The sequence below is a fragment of the Meles meles genome, chromosome 2 (genome assembly GCF_922984935.1).
Source record: "Meles meles chromosome 2, mMelMel3.1 paternal haplotype, whole genome shotgun sequence".
Classification (NCBI taxonomy): Eukaryota; Metazoa; Chordata; class Mammalia; order Carnivora; family Mustelidae; genus Meles; species Meles meles.
This window is the reverse complement of record NC_060067.1, coordinates 113,898,896-113,917,392: the sequence shown is the minus strand read 5'-3', so window position 1 is coordinate 113,917,392 and position 18,497 is coordinate 113,898,896. Positions and strand designations below refer to the sequence as shown.

At 44.1% G+C, this 18,497-nt stretch overlaps 2 protein-coding genes across 6 annotated transcripts in view; one reads left to right on the top strand and one right to left on the bottom strand.

Annotated features, from left to right (window-relative positions):
* Window positions 1-4,194, top strand: part of BMPR1B (bone morphogenetic protein receptor type 1B) — a 161,784-nt gene extending 157,590 nt beyond the window's left edge. For all 3 annotated transcript variants that reach the window (XM_045998455.1, XM_045998454.1, XM_045998453.1), the window contains one exon: window positions 307-4,194. In XM_045998455.1, coding sequence (XP_045854411.1) covers window positions 307-432 — 126 coding nt within the window. In that variant the 3' untranslated portion in view covers window positions 433-4,194. The remainder of the gene's footprint in view (window positions 1-306) is intronic.
* A 5,393-nt stretch (window positions 4,195-9,587) lies between these two features.
* UNC5C (unc-5 netrin receptor C) overlaps window positions 9,588-18,497 on the bottom strand; it is a 350,685-nt gene continuing 341,775 nt past the window's right edge. For all 3 annotated transcript variants that reach the window (XM_045998229.1, XM_045998230.1, XM_045998231.1), the window contains 2 exons: window positions 13,687-13,865; window positions 9,588-12,893 (listed from right to left, as the gene is read on the bottom strand). In XM_045998229.1, coding sequence (XP_045854185.1) covers window positions 12,728-12,893; window positions 13,687-13,865 — 345 coding nt within the window. In that variant the 3' untranslated portion in view covers window positions 9,588-12,727. The remainder of the gene's footprint in view (window positions 12,894-13,686; window positions 13,866-18,497) is intronic.

The following is an 18,497-nucleotide window of genomic DNA, read 5'->3' as shown; positions in this document are numbered from 1 at the left end:
GTGGAATACAGACTCCCTGGGTATTTTTGTATTTGGTTAAGACCAACTTCAAAAACACTCTTCTACAATTAGCAAAACCACCTGCTTGCTGCTGTCATAGGGAAGGCATGAAAATCTGTTTTTGTTGTTTAGAATTTGCACGAGAAAAGAGTTTTTATGGAATTCTGTCTACATGGTTTTAGGAGTATCTTTGAAAAATATATTTGTACTCCAGAAACCACACACTAAAGGCCACATGTCCGACGGCATCCTTGTAGATAATACATTTCTCTAGTGTTACTCCTGTTTTCCTTTCCCTCCCCACAGTGTCTAAGACAGATGGGAAAACTCATGATGGAATGCTGGGCTCACAATCCAGCATCAAGACTGACAGCCCTACGTGTTAAGAAGACACTAGCCAAAATGTCAGAGTCCCAGGACATTAAACTCTGATGTGAGGAGAAGAAATAAGCGTCTCTGGAGGAAGCCAGGAGATATTCTTCTGTTCGTGGGCAGAGCAGAAGATGTTCCAGAAGTATCCACAGTACAAGCCTTGAACATCATCCTGCTTCCCAGTGGGTTCAGCCTCACCTCTCAGGGAGCAGCCTGGACAAAGAGAAGTTCCCAGAAACACGTTCTCATCGTGTCTGTCTGTAGGAGGGAGAAACTGCTTGGGTAACTCTTTCAAGATACATGATGCATGTTGCTTTCTAAGAAAGCCCCATATTTTGGGATTGTCTTTTTTTTTTTCCCCGAAAGATGCTTTAATTTTGCCAAAATAGAACAAGTCATGTAGAAGTTTTAAGGTTTATACTGTTACAGTTTAATAAATAATAGCAACGAAAGTTCTTCCCGGAAATTCTGCTGGAAGGTAAATGTTAAAATACCCTTTTCCATTAGTGAAATTTTGTTGCACTCTGCATACCAAAAGACAGTCTGTGGAGTTGAGAACATAGAACGGAACTCATGTGAAAATCTCCCTGCTTCTGCCTCCTTTGGCCAGCCCTGCCTTCAGAGGCTGCCGCAGCAATGTGAATGCACCTGGGCACAAATACCACCTGTGTGGGGCCACATTTTGGGATTCCCGTGGGTGCCCTTTTGTAGCTTCAGACGACACAGAACAATGAAGGTTTTCTGTGACTCTGTTAGAAGTAGTACGTGTCGATGCCATTCTTCAGAACTACTTTGTGTTTCTGATTCTTTTAAGGCATTTCTGCCATGGTGAAGTCCTTTCCTTTTCATTAAACACAAACAAAGTTGTTTTTTATGTGCAGAGAATTGACGCATGCCTGGTTTTGATCTCTCAAATGAAAGGATCAATATTAAATAAATTCGCAGTCAGCTGGGTTGAAAACAAGGTTCTTTAAAATAGAGATACTTTGCTCCTGTGTTGCAAGAAAGATGTGTCAGTAGGACAGAGGATGAGGGCAGGGGTACAAATGGCCTGTTTCTTGCATATGCAGAAGAGCCTGTCTCAGAACCACAAGGGGAAAGGACGCATACCTGATTTTGTATAGACAAGGACAGTTTCTTTTGTGTCTGAGTGAAGGGAAGGAGAGGAAAGCATGTTAGGTTAATTTAACTAAATTTTAATTTAAAAAATATAAATATTACCTCCAGATGGGACAGCAGAAAGAGCTAGTGGAGGCCACAAAATATTGTAGCTGCTGTGACTTGTTTTTCCAAAATAGATACGGATCAAGCACATACACATTACATGATAAGTTCACGTCTTAGAGGAGTGCTGACTCGGTTTATTTTATTCTTGTGATGTTCAGTTCACTTTTTATTTATATATTTTTTCTTCTCTGTGGCACTTGTGCAGAACATCTCCTCACCTCCTCATCTTCGGGGTTTTAAACTTTGGAGGAATGTGAGTCAAATCATTGACAGGGCCAATATTCCTTAGCAACAGGAACTTAAAGCTCAGAATTATGAGCACCCCTCTCAACTGTGTTCATTTACAGTTCCTTACTTTTCTTTGGTTTTCTTTTGTTTCTTTGAAAATCCTGCAGTGTTCAGTGAAGAATTGGGAAGTGCTTCTCCTTGGTCTTTTTAAAAAGGACGTTCCTTCCAGAATACTCTAGGGGGCACTGTTTTATAACACATTTTCACCACCTGGTGCCTGAAGGTTGGAGGGTTTTTGAACATTGGACAGCTGCAAGAAAAATGAGAAGATCTTCCCCTCACTGCTGAAGGAGGCTTGCAGCTGGTGACTTGTTCATCCCGAAAACCTCTCAGAGCGCAGAGTGGTTGTGAGCCCTGCGTAAGTTTGGGGAGAACACAAGGAGAACACAAGGAGAACTGGTGTTCTCTATTCTAAGCATTCACTTCCCAGTGCCTCGTAGTTGCATTTTGTTTGTAACAAAGAAAGATTTTCTTAACCCTTGAATAGGAACAAAATTTCTGGTTTTTAAAGATCACAAACAGTTGTTTCCAAATATAATTGTAATTAGAATGCTGCTTGTAGTAATATTAAAATCACCTGAATAGCAGTGTAAACAAAGGTTCCTTTCCCTTGCATCAAATTGTATTCTTTGTGATAGCTTAGAAAGAATATGTGTCTAGAACTATGCGTGATAATCATCTGAGCCGTGGAGAGAAGCTTCAGTGCTTCTAATCTGATAATCTACAAACACATGAGTAAACATGGATGCCAGTTAAGTGGGGACGCGTTTGTGTTTCTTGGTTTTCTCCAAATTTAAGCGAGGTTGGGCTTGCTTACATCTTTGATTAAAAATTTGTGTTCTTTTTGGCAAATTTTTATACATAGATAACTTCATATCAAAATATTTTGTGGGAAGGTGATGATTTAAAAGTAAACTAGATTTTTAGAGAGGTGTTAGTTCCAATGAAGAAAGGGAAGAAATCAAAATAGCATCCAGATTTCTTCTAGATTATTTGTTGTTTTGGAAAAATCTATAGCTTACTTTCTAACTCTCAAACTGATTTACTCACTATGAACATTTAAAAATTATTCTCAAGATATTTAAAAAGGTCCCTTTAGTTATTAGAGTCTTTCAATGAGATAGGAATTTATTTATGAGTAGATTTTTCTTTGTGTCTCACCCAAATCCACCTTGCTTAAGGAATACTAAATTGTTCTTACAGAGACTACCTACTCACTTCCAAATAATCCTTTTTGGTTTTTAAATTTTTAGTAGCTTAGAAGTGAATTTTAGTTTTTTTGTTTTGTCTTTCAATAGAATAAGGGGGAACGTGGAAATTATTGTAGTCAATTGTTTCCTTTCAGGACTCTTTCAAAGTCTAAAATTTTTCTCCTAATCACTCCCTCCCCTTCAAGGGAATCCTAAAATATTAGTCGTTAGTAATAAAAGTTTTATAGGCTAAGATGTTCAGGTTTATGGTTTATGTATGTGTGTACATATTATATAAATATATATGTATATATAAATATTATGTTCAGCTTGGAGTCTGGCACAACTCCATTATGTGGATTAGAGAGTAAAATATTATAGATGATAAAGTACTAAATGAAACATAGTATTTATTTATGAAAGTATGTAGTTGGTCCAGTCACAAGTGACAGTGCTATGAACACTGTGTATGAGGAGACAGGCCCTTGGCTCCTGGACAGCACCACTCCGAAGTCACTAGTGACCATTCTTTTTATTCTTTAAACATAAAGCTTCTTGGAAAACATGTCACGATTTGATTTACAAGGAATCCTTTGACACATTTCAGTTGTGTAGTCAGGTATAGGAAATACTGAATAATGACAGAATTTCATGTTCCTCAGAGTCATGCATATTCATTAGAAGGTACAGTGGTTTACACTGTTGGTCTGTTCTGGTTCTTCTTTGCTGGTGAGCAGAAAGGCACTGGAAGAAGTCGAAATTTTTAAATTTGAATAGTTCTGCAGTTGCATCTCCTTCGAAAACCCAGTCACATAGCAGTGGGAATGAAAGAAGGGGTATCAGAAGTGATTTAATTTAGCAATTATGATTCCTCTTGTAAAACAAAACAAACCACAGTGCCATATTTTTTGGAGAGAAGTTGGCACTATATAAGGGGTTTTGTTGTCTGTCTGTTTCAAAAGAAGATTCATTTGTGTTCTTTTGGGGAACCAGTGCCTTATTGAATTTGTATATACTGTAATTATTCAGGACTAGGGAACAAACCATTGTATTTGTTAAAATTGTATATGGCTTTGTTTTAACATTCCCCGAAATAAAATGGTTTCTTTCTCCCCTTGGAAAGAACATGTCTGTTATCTTACAGTTGTGCCTTTTTTTTTCTGTCTTCAAAAACATCGCACTTCGAACAGGCATGTGTAAAAGAGAGCCATGCAGGTAAGTTTGTGTGTTTGGTGGTGGGAGAGCAAGGCAATGGTCTGATGGCTTCTATGCTCTCTGTAAGTAGGAGCCACAGTCATCAGTTGTTAGAGGAAAGGTAGGGTAGTCAGCGGGCGGGGAGAAGTGGAACAGCTCAAAATTGCACTATGGAAAATGACAGGTGGGTGGTCATGGGCGGCACTGAGGGTCTGGGTCGCTGAGAAGACCAGCTGTGAGAACGGGGGTGGGAGGTGGGAGGGTTGCAGTCTGTGAGGGGAGAGAGAAGAGACTGGGGCCGGTAGGGCCTGCTGGCCCGAAGCCCATAGCAGTGGGTGCCACAGAAGGGCAGTGGTCTGGAAGCAGCACAAGAGTAGGAGAAAGTTCCCAACTTTCCTCCCAACTGTGACATCTGTGGGGTATAGAGGATTGAGGCCACTGTTGTTGCCCAGTGTCCCCTCGGACAAGAGAAAGCCCTCTGCAAAGGGAGGGGGGAAGTGTTAGGTGATATTAGGTGATGGTTCCTGAATCTTGGAAGGCAGCGTAGAAAGTTAAGGTTTGAGGAGCTCTTTGGGAGACGGGATCAGGAGAGATGAAACCCAGACTTGTCTGGGCACGGAGGGCATATAGGAAGGCTTGCATCTTGGTTACTGGGACTCGGGAGTTCTCATGAGAATTGGCTGTGTTTAACTAGTTGCGCTGATGCCAAGAGAATTCATCCCAGCGCTGGGATTCTGATCAACTTGGCTCACGTTCCACGGTTTTCACTTTCTCACTTCTGTGGAAGTACACAGTCTGAGCACCATTTTCTCCCCTGTACGTGGGCTAAAAATACCCGTCTCAAAGGGCTCTTCGGAGGAACAAACGAGATGAATACGTGAAGGAGGGGAAGGCCCCACTCCAAGCACCTAGCGGGTGCTCGTAAATATTGCTTCTCCTTACTGATATTAGCTCCACAGGATACAGAGCTGGCGACATTCAAAAGAAGTCACAGTTCGCTGTGGGCACACTTTTCCAGCCCCTCTGTGTCCTGCGTTCCTGGGCTCACCTTTCTTTTCCTACCCAGTAGTGCAGTTGCTTGCAAATGTCATTTGAAATCAGATCTCTCAGGGTGGGAGCTCATATCCCTTGGTTCCCCAGAGCCTTCTGATGCTGTGCCTCTAAGACTCTGGGTCTCCCCATTAAGTGCTCATCACTCTCACCTGGTGGCATTAAACACTCCTAGTAACCACACCACCCCCCGGAAGTGTAAAGTCAGGATCTCTGGTGTTGGGAGTCAGCTTTTCTAAAGCTTCTCAGGTGATCCAATGTGCAGAGAGGCTTGAGAAACCCCGATTCCAGAACCCCATCCTGTCCCCAAGGGAGACTGTGATTACCATCCTTGCAGAGTCTAAGAGCTTCTCTGTGCTAATGAAGAGACACAGGGTGACTCTTCACACAGAGGAGTGTTTTGTTATGAAGAAACCAAGGATGGGGTGCTTCGGTGGCTTGGTTGTTTAAGTGCCTGACTCTTTTTTTCTCTCTCTCTTTTTTAAAGATTTTATCTTTGTGACCGGGCGTGCGCGCAAGAGAAAGCACCTGCACCCAAAAGTAGAGGGAGAGGGAGAAGCAGACTCCCCACTGAATAAGGGGCTCGATCCCAGGACCCCAGAGTCATGACCTGAGCCGAGGGCAGACGTTTACCCGACTGAGCCACCCAGGTGCCCCAGTGTCCAGCTCTTGATTTCAGCTCAGGTCCTGATTTCAGGGTTGAAAGTTTAAGCCCTGGATTGGGTTCCACGATGGGCATGCATCCTACTAAAAAAAAATAATAATAATAAAAGAAACAAAGGAGGTAGCACTCGCTCTTGCTTATAAATATAATTTATTACCTGTTTAAAAATTCTTTCTTACATTTTGTACATGTCGGCTGACGGAATAAATGCAGGCAATTTACAAACCAAGGGACTGCAGGAAAAAATGGGGAGAGGCAGCGGGAGAGAGAAGGGCCACACCCAGAGGGGGCAGCCCTCATCTCCACCACACAGCGGCACAGCAGATGGGATGCCCGGAGAGCACTCCTCCGCCAGGGATTTTCTAGAAAAGGAATTGCATAGAAGATACAGCAAGAGGGAACTCCACAGCAACAAAAGAAGTGTTCCACATCTGAAAAGCCAAAGTTGTGTTGTCGTGTTTCAAAAAGAAAAATGACAAAGCACAAAATCTCAATCCGACATTTCTGTAGTTGAACTTGTTCCAAAGGGAACAGCGGGTGGATGACACAGGCTCTTCACCACAGACTGCTGGGGATTTTTCTCTAACAAACACTGCTTGTCTTCTTTAGAAGGAGCAAAGAGGAAGGTCACCAACTTGCAACAGCTCAACCTCAACTCGAACACATCCAACACACACACACACACACACACACGTGCGCGCGGGATACATCCTGCAGTTGGGCTAAACGCATTCTGTCTGGAGTGCAAGGGCATCACTATCAGTAGCAGATCTAGGGAAGAGTGAAGGGAAGAATGCAAATCACTTACTCAACTTGCACTGATTGCTGTCCTCTTTATTCCCCAAGGCCAGGAGGGGTATGCGCTTGAGCTCCTGCCCCTATGTCACATGAGACTTTAAGAATATAGAAAGGCAAAGGCATTTTCCACTGGCTGTTGATCTCTCGGTCTTTTAAGCAGTTCTAAGACAGGTCTGTCTTAACAGGTAGAAGATAGCTCAGGCTGTGATTCCTGGATGTTGCCTCACCACAGTGCCGAAGTCAAGACTCATCAACTCCTGAGCTACGGCCCAGCAATACCTGTCTACACGTCCCATTCTGAACTCCAAATATATGGGTTGTTCCCCCCAGGGTCCGTGCCATCAGGTTCAACAGCAGCTCTGATGGTGCCAAATTCCAATAGATCTTTGGAACTGAAGGTTGACACACAGAACTCAAGAATATTTAGAAGGGATCCTGAAGTCTGATGGCCTCCAGCAATTTATCGTCTTGCTGAGGCACAAATCTGAAATGGCCAGTGAAGAGACTGGTGTAGAGCAGCAAACACAGAGCAGCAAATACTTCGGCTGGTGGGCCACTGACTGTATCTTGGGGCAGTTTCCTTGTTTTCGTCTCAAAAACAGGTGGGTGCTAACTCTTCTGACATTCTGCAGAGATTCCCAAGTTGGGATTCCAGAAGGGTTCCTCAGTACCTGGGAGTCTAAGTATATAGCCAACTGGGAAATGGCCTGTTACAGTTGTGTGGTTTTGGCTACAAGTATATTTGTAGAGTTCCTGTTGGTTTGTCCTGGTGATGCCTCTCTCAGCCTTTCTAAAATGGGTCTAGGGCATATATTACATTTGGTTGAGTTGAGACCATGACTATCCCACCACAGCTCAATACAAGGAGGGGACAAGCCTATCAGAAAAGCTGGGAGCCATAAACTCTCTTTTGAAGACAGGTTTTGTTTTGTTTTGAAGTAAGCTTTCTGACAATGGGGGCCACCACGGGGCCAATATGTCTGACAGATCAGGGAGCAAATTGTCAGACGTAGTTTGTAGGGAATAGTGACCTACAATGCCATCTCCCTGCTTTTCAAAAATAGGTTTGAGGCATGAATTTGGGAAATACTTATGACTCCACTTGGCTAACTTGACCTGTATGGACGCACGTTTAAATTAACGTTGGGTGCAATGTATTTATTCCCCTTATGCCTTATTCCATTAAAAAAAAATCATTACAGATGCAAGGGAAATCTTTCAAAGTAATCATTACAGCCAGAGATTATACAAATAGATTTCTTAGGGTAGAGAAACAGCACTTCACTGCACAGAGGCAAAGTTCTAAGGATTTTAGTCAACATTAGCTCAGTAAGGTTAAAAAAAAAAAACCCACAAAAACAAAAACCCCAAAGTGTAATAGTTGGTCCTATGAGGCACTCGGAAGATAAAAAAATGTTTTATTACCTTGAGATAATAATAAAAATATTTTTCCTTATTGGATCTATAAAATCTAATGCTCATTGACCACTATCATCTTTACAAATAATTGGCTTTAAGCGACAGCATTCTGATTCACAAAAGCTCCTCTATTCTCAAAGAAGATGGATCAAACCCAGTTTCCTTTCAGCTGATCCCATGGTCACCCTTCCCCTCATTGGCCTTAGACCGGTACTGAGGTCTCTATGTGAAACAGATCACTTGTCCAGAGCAATTGCTCAGCAAAAGCTAAAGCTCACATTCAACTTGAAGACTGAAAATTCAACATGTAAACGTCTTCTACTTTCTCTACAGTCTTTTGCAGATCCTCGTATAGTTTTGATTTGCTTGGCCCCATGGGGGCAGACCTTACACTGGCAAAGGCTTGTGAATCCTGGGAAGTTAGTGAGCACCTTCCTGGCTCCCCTCCTCACACACCGACTACAGAAGTGGACCCAGAGCATAGCCGCTGTGGTCCTGACAGTGATAGACATGGGGATCCGTAAGACAAGAGCCTCCTTTGCTCCTCTCCAGAAGCAAAAAGTCTTGATCCCACCATTTGAATGCTTACTTTGAAGGTATCTAATATCTTTTTTTAAAAAAAATGATGGAATGTCTAATTTCCAGAGGGTCCTAAACTCAGAATCCATGACTTTTTCCTAAAGAAAGGCTCTACTGGTTGAGAGTTGAGAGAGTAAAATCCCTAAAATAATTGTATATATGAACATGGGGAATGATTTATACAGTTTCTTGGATACCTCACCCAAAATCTTGCCCTGCCTTGGAAGAGCTTGTATTGCTCATGGGAGGATGGGGCTGTTTCCTTCTAGCGGAGGTGAGTGTCCACACTGGTGCCCACACAGTCTGTGAAAAGGCTGTTAGCTGTTAGGTGGCAGTCATCACCATGTTTTCAGTTACCAATTCTGAATCCAATTTCTAATCCTCCCAGATCACTTTAAGGAAAGCTGAGTGAATGGTGAGAAGAAAATGAAAATACGATGAAACCTCTGCCTTGAGACAGCCTGACTCAGAAGAAACGAAGCTTCTTCCTAGTCCTGCATTAGTAATCACAACTGTGGCTTCCTTAGACACAGTTCTCTCCTTTGCATATATACAACATTTCGAAGTGAATGCTTCTTACATTTCCAAAAATAAATATTAGTGAACTAAAAGTAAGGAGATTTAAAACATATAAAGCCCAATCAAAAATGTAAATGTTCGGGGAGCGCCTGGGTGGCTCAGTGGGTTAAAGCCTCTGCCTTCAGCTCAGGTCAGGATCCTGGGGTCCTTGGATCGAGCCCCCCGCATCGGGGGTGGGGGGGTCTCTGCTCAGCAGGGAGCCTGCTCCCCACCCCCCACCGCCTGTCTCTCTGCCTACTTGTGATATCTGTCTGTCAAATAAATAAATAAAATCTTTAAAAACAAATGTAAATGTTCAAAATGACAACTCTTCAGAAACTGTTTTATACAGATATTTATGTAGTTCTATCATTTCTATTACCAAAAACTAACTCCAGACCTGTGGTGTGCGAAGGAGTTAATGACATAGTAGCCTCGATGTAATTTTGGTATGGGTATTTTAAGTGAAAGAGTGTAACAATAAGAAAACTATATACTTGAAGTGAAAATTCACCCACAGCTATCTGCCATAAAGGTCCCATTGACCCTTCAGCTATTAATTCCCTTTGTCAACTTTTATGAATTTTTTAAAACTCAGGGTAGATCGCATTGTGCACCACTAGATGGCACCATGCACAAGTGCTAGGTGGGGCTTTTTCGGTCCAAAGGAAGTAAGCTGGTCTTTCCCAATAAGCCACATGGGAGCCCTAGGAATCAAAGGCGGGACATGTCACATAGAATGATGAAGGGCTCTCTATGAAATGAACTGTTGAATACGGACCTTCTAAGTTTGAAAGCAATCTAACAGCTATTATTTTACTCCAAAGGAGAAGGAAATCAGAATTTGTAGTGAAAATTATTGAACATAAATGGTGTGTTGTACGTAAGGGAGTTGCCATTCACTCGATGGGAAACATAACAGGTTCTATGACAGATGGGTACCTCACGTAGAAGGAATCAACACTCTTCCCTTTTCACAAGGCATAGAAGCTCTTCTGAGCATTCTTCAGATTTCTAATTCTTGATTTCTGTAGATGACAGATCCCAAGCCAGGAGCGATGAGCAAATCTTGAGAAGTTATTTCAAATTGAAGTAATGGTCAATAGCTCTCTTTCCTCCTCCTCCTCCTTTTAAAAAAATATGTATTTAGAAATCTTTTTATGTAGAATACAGTGATGCTATCTTTTGGTCAAATACACGTCGGTGCAAACATTATCCACTGAACTTACTACTGCAAACTCTTCCTTTCACATTAGCATAGCATCTATGGATGTGTGATGCAGACGGTGGCCTGAGAGAGACAGAAGATAAGAAACAGAAGGGGTGAGAACAGAGGCTCCGTACCAGATTATCAGTAGTTCCTCAATGAGGGGGATGGAGGAGTCTTGGGAATATCAAGAAGTCAGCAAAATAGAAGAGGAAATACATGTGTAAAGAAGGAGGAAAACATACAGAATGATTTCTAATTCAACTCTAGTCAGCGACGTGTATACCTCCAGCCCAAAAGTGGACTACAGCCATGTTCCGAAGGTTCTGATTCACCCGCATCCATGCTTGTAGTCAATCGTGCTTTGGCTACTGGGCTGCGGACCCTTTATTTCCCACTTGCTGAATGAATTGAGTCCCTGGGTTAACACAAAGAGCCCGTGACAGTTCTAAGGAAATACCATAGTTTATACAAAGTAGTCTTTTGACTCCTTACTTCTCAGTTCATTTTTTTAATTTTAAAAAGTCTGATTAAGACAATAATAGAACATAATTTGCAATCAGGAGGACAAGTGGTCCCAAGAAAGGAAAGAAAATGATAATAAAGGGATGCTATCTCTTGGCAAGCTGTCAAAGACAAGGCTTTAAAGTGTGAGAAATAGGTTACAGGTTAGAATCCTCCTCTTCCAAGCTGGAACTGTTTGGAAGGCAGACTGTAGCCTGGGCAAGAGACTAGCTGACTCCTTCAATGATCCAGGTCAGAGTCCATGGTGGTCCTCGGACTGATGAAGGAGACTAGAGACCTCACTGTAGGAGATCAGCATTTTAGAACCTTGCGAAGACCTACTACTGCCCCCCCTTCATTTGACATGTCAGGAAACTGAGGTCCAGTGAGGTTAAATAACTTTCCCAGGGGAACACAGCTAGCCAGTTACACACCCAGAACGAGAACCGGTTTTCCAGTTGCCAGCTCAGAGGCTGTCCTCCACGCACACAGCCTCTCAAGTGGACAGAGTACCCGGGAGTTCACAGAACCACAATGTTCAGTGAACTTCAGTAGGGAATGCTGCTCACAACAAGACTTGGAGGAGGAAGACCTGGCCTGAGCCAGCTGAAAGAAGACACTGACAAAGCCAATAAGCATTGACTACGTTTCTGGGGCAGAAGGATGCAAGAAAGATAAGTCAAGGAAGCAAAGCCTGTTATAAACTGGTGACCATGCCCACCTTATTCCATCAGAAGATGAGGCAGGTCTAGTCAATATCTAAATACTAACGGTACTGCTAACAAAAACAGAAGCTAAAAGAAAATCCTTTTACTAGAACACTTGTAAATACTCATCGATAATAATAATAGTGATAATAATAATGATACCTTTCTTTATAAAAAAAAAAAAACCACTTCAAGTTGCATCTTACAAACACACGTGTGGTGAAGAAATGCTTGTTTGTGTGGTTAAACATGAATCACTGTCTTCCCTGCAATGCTACAGCTTTGTTCCCAGAGGGTGACCAGACGGGTGCCCCCGAGGAATAAGGAATATTAGTTATTTCTCCTTTATACTTAGATTCTCCACTTCCCTGATACAAACAGTAACACTGGTTCTACAAGTTCTAGAAACAGAACACCGATGGGAGGGTTATCTGAGACACTTGATGTACACAGTTTGTAGCCAAAGTCTGTGATTTCTCTGTGAATTACTAATTTGAAATAGACACAACAAACCGTCCACAGCTTCAACTTCAAATGATTTAAACAAAAATAGAACGAGCCATGGACAGCGTCTGCCTCCCTGTCCAATTTGATGTAAACAACGTTTGTAGAAATTGGGTTTGTTAAGAAAGTTTATCCAAATACCTGGATAGCAATAAAAAGCGTTTCCTAGGAAACTGTAAGATCCTGTACCACACAGCATACAGCCCAACTAAGAGGAAAATTAGGTCGATTTCTAAAGTCAAGGTACAAATTTACACAATTGTTCTTAACTCCGGTGAGGATGTTCTGGTGAATGGGCCTGTCTGTCCAGCAGTTGCGTCTGCTTTCCTTCTCTCTCCCGCTTGCAGTCTTGCCTGTGAAGCCCATCGGTCGTGGTATATTCTGGATTTCCTTCTCAATGGCCAAGCCCTGGATGGCCACAGAACCCCGGTGCATTCCCGCCCTTCATTTCCAGTTCCGGCGTGGGTCAGTACTGTCCTTCTGCTGCTAACGATGCTACTGTTTCATGCCTTCCCATTTCTTCCAGGACGGCTGCCAGCATGCTCAAGTTTCCATCTGGGAAGTTCTGTGCTTCCCAGAGATCCAGGATGACGCCAGTTGGGCTGGATTTGGTGGCAAAGTAATTCAGGTACCTGTAATTGGGAATGGGAGAGTGTGTCACTGTACAGTGAACTGTACAGATCTGTTTCCTCTGCAGTTTGTCCCAACCCTTCCTGCCTCTCCATTTGTCTTATGAGTAGCCGGGTCCCACTGGAGGAGCTGTGGTTTACAGGGAGCCGTCCTAAATAACTAGCACACACTTAATTAGATCCGCCCCAGACAGGAGACACGATGTTTGACTTTGTCAACTTCAACTCTGAGTAAGATAATTTCAGAGACGAGATGGCTATGGGTCGTATCCTAAACAGGAAATCGAGACACTTAAGTTTTCTTTCCAGCCCACGCTCTGATCATCTCTGACAGGTCCTGCCATGTCTTGTGGTGCTTGGTAGTGATGGCAACATTCCACAAAGAGGAGGCTCCTGAGGTCTTTTTATAACTCAGTGTCAGTGTGGTGATTAGCATGTTAATTAAGTAAGCATCCAGAGGCAGGCCTTGCTCAACAGGAGGTGAGGAAAGACAATTACTTTAAGTGAAGGGATCTACTATTTCAGGGGATTTAGCCCATCAGCTTTGCAAAGTGGATCACAGAACCCGATACTTATCTTGTCAGATAAGCCCAGAATCTCTCTCCACAGAGTGGTTGCAAGACCGTGACGCAAGGTACAACAAAGAAGCTTCATACAGGTTTGCAGAATGAAAAGTAAATGGATGGATGGGAAAAACAGCAACCCCATCCACAGAGGCCACCCTCCATCTGACAGTTCCCAGCCCCGGCTCTCTCTGTCTACCAGAAAGCTGTCCTGAAAACCTGGCCACACCCACCTGTCCAGGTTCAGCTTATGGGCCAGCATCCTCCAGTCATGCCCTCTGGTCTGTGGGGCGTCCAGGCTGCTACAGAGCTTCTGCCGGATGGGGGGAGGAATGCTGAAAGCGCCGGGGCCGGTCATGGTGGTGATGGTGCTCGCTGGGTCCAGCAGAGGCAGATCAATGCCAGTGGGTTCCTGTAAGTTCAGGCGCAAGAACAACACAGCATTATCTCCAAAGACAAAAGCAAGTTCTGTTGAACCAATCGACATAACGCCTTGCTTTGAGCGATAAGGAGAGAATGAGTGCTATTCTTCTTCCTGGTACGAATGGCTTCTTCCCGGCCGACAGCTGGGACCTGGCTGAGGACACGAGGGACGTTCCGGGCTGCCTTTGCACAGCCTGGGATGTATAGGTTTCTGCTACGGACTGGGCTAGGTGAGGTGGGACCTCTGGTGCGATACAGTAACGCCTTTTCTGTCATCCTTTTCAGGATGAAAGAGGAGAGAGGACTCTCCATACTCCTAAAGGTTTAGATTTCAAGAGGGGAGGAATGTTCAAAAGGGCAGTTCTTTGAGAATGAACAGATCTGAGATTAGAAGGCAGAGCTTCTAGAAACTGTGTCACCCTGAGGGGAACGCCCACGTCAATCTCTCTCCAACCTCTGCAGAAGTAGGGCCGGTTCTGCTTTTGTTGAAGGAAGTGGAACACAGCCCTCCTCCAAATGATATCAAATTAAGACTAATTTTTTAAAGAAAATGGTGAACGCAGTAGATTGCCTTAGGGCCAGCGCTAATGGTATCCTCCAATTGCCGTACACCCTTATTTTGGTTAAATCTAATTTTAGGAGAGAAAACCATAAATTGGCTCTTAAAATAGTTTCAGCTCATAAAACAGCACAAATGCGAAATCTGAATTTCATCTGCAGGAGAAACTCTAATCATTTTCTGATCACTTCTGCTGGTTGGAAGAGCAAAAGCAAATGTTGTCTGGGAACTATTAAAGCAATAAAAGAAAATCTACTTAATCTACTTTAAATGTCACCTCTCTCTCTCTCTCTTTGAAAGCAGGTAACTTCTTGGTGTACATAATTAGCAGCTGCGGGATAAACTGGCCACATACAGTCTGAGTTGTCATGAAGTCTCTGGTCCCATGCAGAGTGCTCAGCTCAGGGGGGGGCAGTGCCACCCTGCCCAGAGCCCCCCAAGCCTGGTTGCCCCATGGGGATCACTGTGATCTGTGTCTCAGTGTAGACCGACAGCATGCTCTGGATTCTGGGGCTGACAGTGAAGGCTCCCTGCTAGGCAGTGCGGGGTCCATCCAGGGGCTTGGAGGGCACATTAGAGCGAAACAAATTCTTTGCTGTGATACACATGGGGGTGTTGGCTGTCATTGTGGTATTTAGCCTCAATACCCCCAAACTGGCAGACTAAGCCTTTGAGGAGTCCACGCGCTCCTTTGTGTTAACTCCAGCACGTGCCAGTTAAAAGACTGGTATGAAAGAAACACATCAGCATGAAATGGAGGCTGGAGTCCCAGAATGGGGATGTGGCCTGCAGCTCTTTCCCCACACCTGGCAGAGCTCCTTCCAGGGGACCCCGAGGAGAGAGGGTGTCTGACCTCCAGGGTACAGGGCTTCAATGTGGGGGCCCAAAAAAGTGACGTGGGGGCAGGTGGTGGTGTTTTATCAATGGATTTGTGTTGGGGATTTCTGAACCAAAGTGCTTCATCATTAGTATTAGGCAAAAAAAAAAAAAAAAAGTGGGGGTGAAGAAAAATCATTGTATTTCTACAACTTAGTGCCATCACTCATGCTGAGATCCATCGTATGTGGACAGTAACGACAGGGCCTAGAAGGAAAGCCACCATAGCCCCAGATGTGACCATCCGGTGGTGGCAGTGAAGATCAGGTTGGCACCGGGACGTATCTGCTTTTGGAGCTCTGACTTCTGTCCCCAGAGATTCTTCTCGCTGTTGCTCACAGCATTTCCTTACTGCGCACCCGTGGTCTATCCCGGCCTGTCAGACTCACCTTCCCAAAGTGTCATATATGATGTTTCTCCTTTTCTCTCTCTTATTAAGAAGATTTGAATGCTCCTGCTTCCACATGGAATCCCCATTTTAATCACACAATGTGGTAATTACCTCACTGGCTGGTATGAGGCCTCAGAGCCGAGGCCTGTGGAGTGCAGAGCTGTGTCTCACACGGAGTAGGGGCCCTGTCCCCCTGACTTGACAATCCGACCCATCCCTTTCTCTGGTTGCCTGGACATGGCTCAAACTCGTCTCAGACTGGACCACTCACTGCTCCTAGAGCCCTTTTTTTTTAAGGCTCTACCTCTGATAATTCTTCCCCTTAATCTCGGTCGGGCAAACCCCTCAAAGTCTGGACCAAAGACATGTCCCAGGGCCTCCCCTGAGCAAACTCACTGAAAGCCGCCAACCGGGGACCTCCTGCCTCACTTTTCCGGGTGCATGCATTTCACCTATCTTAGGCATATTGGCCATATTTAGGGGTTACTTCTTTTGACTCTTTAAATTTCTTGGAGATGAAGGTATTTTGGTCATTCTCAGAAGCCCTATGATACTCAGCACAGTGGCCTGCACACAGAAGCTCTTCAAGTCATATTTGTTGACACGAGAGAAAATAAGTTTCCTAGTACAGAAGGAGTATAAAGCTGTCTCTTGATAGAAGCCCACCCCACAGAGTTCTGTGTTGAGCGTCCTTCCAATTAAATGGGACTACTAATATGGCTGCTTTCACCATTAAATCCTGAAGTAGAGGCCAGGTAAAGGCAGGCCTGCCTCTCAGAGGATCTGCCACATATTCACGTCGCCATCCTTTTCTTGGTGAGTAAAAACCTTCACCGCTTCATGTGGGCCTTCAAGGCCGAGTCACTAACCCCTGCTACTGTGCCTCTTTCTTTCTCTGTGGCTGAAACAAGCCTCCCAGGGCATAATTCCTTGTCTCTCTTATCAGATGGCTGACAACAGGCTTGGAGGTGAAAGGAAAATATACATTTACATTTCATCTCAAAATTTTAGTTGCTCTTAGTTCTTCCTTTCCTTCCAGGTAAGAGTAGAGTTCACTCTCACAGAATGCTTATTACAATAATCGTTGGTGATATCGGTACCATCTGTCTCTGATGCCACGATTCCCTCAGTTAAACATGATTTTTCAACATTAGCCGAACAGCTGCTGTGGGTGACAGCAGACATTTCCAGCGCCACATGGGACACACAACTTTCCACTCCCGTGTCCTCACTCTTCTTCCTGAGGTCACCTCAAAACACTAGCTCTTCCTCACGGTCGTTTAAATAGGCTATAGAAAACTGAAGAGTAAGTAGATGGGATAAGTTCAGCAGACAGATGCTACTCTGCACATTTTAAGCATTATTCTGCATGTACAAAAAGTGTATGGAAAGCGGCCGTCAGGTCTAGCAAATAGTGGGAAACTGTAATCGTTACTAGTATCTGGGAATCCATTAGTCAAACAAATGGCTAATGCTGCCTCGTGAAGTTCCACCTTTTCCAGGGTTCAAAGTGATGAACTAAAGCAAGGTGTGATCAACCCACTTGGGAAGATAAGCCATCTTCTTTACTCTGGGAACTAATATTGATTCATTTACTTACTGAGATTTATTTCTCATTCCTTTGTTTTTATAGTGGCTGACTGAGGTTTTCTTTTATTATTTTGATAGAAAGGGAATCTAAAGTTTATTTGATGACAGATTCCACAGACTACAGAGGCAGAGTTTCCTCAAGAATTCAGTCATCCTGACAGCATCAACGGGAGTAGCAGTAGTGACGAACGCTGGCTGAACATGGGCCATGAGCCGAGTTCCGCTCAGTGCACTAATATTCACTCATTCGTTCCTCACAGTTCTTCCTTTATTACGGTACCAGTTTACACATGACGAACCTGAGGCAAGATGGGTGAAGTGATTGCCATATCTGCATGGAACTGTCCATTTGGGAATTTCCTACCATAGGTCTCTGTGCATAGCTAATGCTAAGTAGAAGGCCTGACTAGACTTTAAATTTCCCTCGCTTCCCTGTTATGACTCCCCCCCCCGTATCCTTCTTAAAAAAAAAGAAAAGTAAAACCTTTCATTATTTACATTCGGGCATGCACTCATGCCCCTGCTTTTACTCTTTGAGACATTTTCAATTCTTAAACTTCACCTCTATGAGACTAAAGGCTTTGTCTCTTGTTAAGGCATCTCTGGCCAAAGCACTCAGTGAGGAACAATTGGCAGACTCTTGACATCCCCACGGTCTCTGTCAAGCACAGCCTGGTCTCCCTGGGGGGCAACAGGTCCTTCCTGACTAGAGAGGCCAAGGGCCACGGCTTTATAAATGACTGCTGGTGAGTGCCTTGAGCGGTGGGTGGTGGGGGGGGGGGGAGGGTGCAGCGCATTCCTGGCAAGTCAGCTCATTCTTGGAAGAGAGCGCTTTGGAACTGCAACCCCGGCCCACCTGTCAGCTAGCCCTGTGACCCTAGGAAGGAGGGCCGTGCAGGAGAAAGACACCACAAATGGCGTCTTTTCTCTGTTTGGTTACGGTTTGTCAGTCACAATGTACCCCTACTTGGAGCTTTTGATGAGGATCCGGAGCTCAGGGCTCTCCAGAATCAATTGTTCAGAGCTGAGCCTTGTTCCTCAACATCAGTACCCAGCCCCACACCTCTCCCCTCTGTGGGCCGCATGCACCCGCATTCAAATGCTAACCACAGTGGTGGAACTCAGTGACCCAGAAGTAAAAGCAGCAGAGTGCCCCATAATCCCCAAAGTCATCTGACTCCAGTCATTTCTTGCCCCTCCCTCAG